Raw genomic sequence first — 2455 nt, 5'->3', positions numbered from 1 at the left:
CTCCCCCGGGCCGCCCCCCCCCAGCTCCCCCAGCCTGTCCTCCCACCAGAGCTGTTCCAGCCCTCGGAGCATCGCTGGGGCCTCCTCTGGCCCTGCTCCAACAGGTCCATGTCTCTCCTGAGTCAAGGGCTCCAGAGCTGGATGAGGCACTGCGGGGGGGTCTCCCTAGAGTGGAGCAGAGGGGCAGAATCCCCTCCCTTGCCCTGCTGGCCACGCGGCTTTGGGTGCGGCCCAGGATACGGTTGTCCTGGGCTGTAAGTGCACATTGCCGGCTCATGTCCAGCTTTTCATCCACCAGGACCCCCAAGTCCTCTCATCAGGGCTACTCTCCATCCCTTCATCCCCCAGCCTGTGCTGATATTGAGGGTTGCCCCAACCCAGGTGCAGGACCCTGCACTTGGCCTTGTTGAACCTCATGAGGTTCACATGGGCCCATGCCTTGAGCTTGTCCAGGTCCCTCTGGATGCCATCCCATCCCTGAGGCATGTCAACCGTGCCACTCAGCTTGGCGTCATCTGCAAACTTGCTGAGGGTGCCCTTGATCCCACTCTCTTGTTTCACTGATGAAGATATTAAAGACTACTGGTCCCAGTACAGACCCCTGAGGGACACCACTCCTCACCGGTCTCCATCTGGACATGGAGACGTTGACTACTACCCTCTGGACGTGTCCATCCAACCAATTCCTCATCCCCTGAACAGTCTACCCATCAAATCCATCTCTCTCCAATTTAGAGAGAAGGATGTTGTAGGGGACCATGTCAACGGCCTTACAAAAGTCCAGATAGATGACATCGTTAGCTCTTCCCTTGTCCACTGATATGGTCACTCCATCCTAGAAGGTCACTATGTTGCTCAGGCAGGACTTGCCCTTGGTGAAGCCATGCTGGCTGTCTCGAATCACCTCCCTGTCCTCCATGTGCCTTAGCATAGCTTCTAGGAGGATCTGCTCCATGATCTGCCCAGGCACAGAGGTGAGGCTGATGGGTCAGTAGTTCCCTGGGTCCTACCCTTTTTAAAAATGGGTGCAATATTTCTCTTTTTCCAGTCACCATAATAATGGTTTAATATCATTTTTATTGTATCCAACAGAAACACTAAGAGTAACAAGTGAGTTTATGTTTCAGCAAGCAGATTTAGGAAGACTTTTACATATCTAACAATAAAACAAGGGCACTGCCACCTCCATAACTGGAGGTTCTTTTGAGAACAACTTGATAACCCCCCAGTGAAAACAGTGTAGAGCTGCCCATACTAGCGGCAGGTAAGACAGGCTGAGCAGTTTTCTGCAATTATGTCTTAAAATGAACACAGACAAACCAGGTAGGTCTTAACCCCCACCCAAAACTGGATAAAAGTTTAGTACTGAAGATTTGCAAGTACTGTACTTGCAAATACGTGAGCAATGAAGCATAACCCTTCTGATAAACTAGCCAATATTTCGTTGTGTCACCCACTCGAGGTGATCATAGCACGAGAACAACATGGCAATGCCGCAGACACCTTCCTCTAAAATATCTCTGTTGCCTTTACAGATACACATCTCTGGGACATGAACAAAAGCAAGGCCATTCCTACCTGCCTAGAGCAGCTACAGTACCTTTCTCGGGAGCGGGCATTGCACTTGCAAGTTCACATTACACCAATCAGTCAGAAAGAGAAGATGCACCTGGAAAAGCCACCAGACCAGGCTGCCAGGGAAACGCCCCAGGGTTTCAAAACCCAAACAATTCTTCCTCCTTTCTGTATTGACAGTAGGGAGTAGTTAAAGTAATGGGTTGTTTTGGCTTGGGCTGTGGGTTTGTTTTTTTTTTTTTTGGGGGGGGTGGGGTTTACTTATAGAGTGTAATTCTCTGTTTTTCAAGATGTTGCAAAGGGTCAATCCCATTCACAAACCCAACAGAGGAAGTAGTTAAAACCAGACTGAGAGCGATAAAATACCATGGGGGGATTCCTCTAAGGTAAAGAAAGCAGAAGGGCAATCAGCTACGTTACAGACACATTTTAGCGTTAAGAAAACCCTACCATCCCAACTTTTTTTTTTTTTTTTTTAAATCCCAACCGTCTCGAGGAAAACCAGTACTGGTACCAGTATGTTTTATGAACACACACTGGCTGCTTTTTCCAGACCCTGGAAGAGTTATAAACGAAGTCATTCCCAGCTGAGTGTTAAATACGAGTCCGATTTCCCGGAGAAGCAATCGAACAAACCTTTTTCCGGCTTCGGGCTGGATCCAGCCACTAGGCACCTCAGCGGGCCTCTGCCGGCCTTCTGGTGTGGTAGGTCTCGCAGGCCTTTGCCCTAGCTCCACAAGGTTCGGGGTGGGGGTCAGGATCAGGTCGCTGTCGCAGCTCCTCTGCGGTTCCTTTCCCGCGGGCACCCCGGAGTTCTGCTTCTGCTGCAAGGCCTTGGCCTTCATCCGCTGGAAGATTTTGGCCGGGGACTCATAGACGG

At 50.3% G+C, this 2455-nt stretch overlaps 1 protein-coding gene across 1 annotated transcript in view; it reads right to left on the bottom strand.

Annotated features, from left to right (window-relative positions):
- MIS18BP1 (MIS18 binding protein 1) overlaps positions 1 to 2420 on the bottom strand; it is a 26154-nt gene extending 23734 nt beyond the window's left edge. Inside the window, exon 1 of the mRNA XM_010296754.1 lies at positions 2063 to 2420. Coding sequence (XP_010295056.1) covers positions 2063 to 2420 — 358 coding nt within the window. The remainder of the gene's footprint in view (positions 1 to 2062) is intronic.
- Between the last annotated feature and the right edge of the window lie 35 nt (positions 2421 to 2455).

The sequence above is a fragment of the Phaethon lepturus genome, unplaced genomic scaffold (genome assembly GCF_000687285.1).
Source record: "Phaethon lepturus isolate BGI_N335 unplaced genomic scaffold, ASM68728v1 scaffold12371, whole genome shotgun sequence".
NCBI lineage: Eukaryota > Metazoa > Chordata > Aves > Phaethontiformes > Phaethontidae > Phaethon > Phaethon lepturus.
Note: the sequence above shows the minus strand (reverse complement) of the source record. Positions and strands in the feature narration are given on the sequence as shown.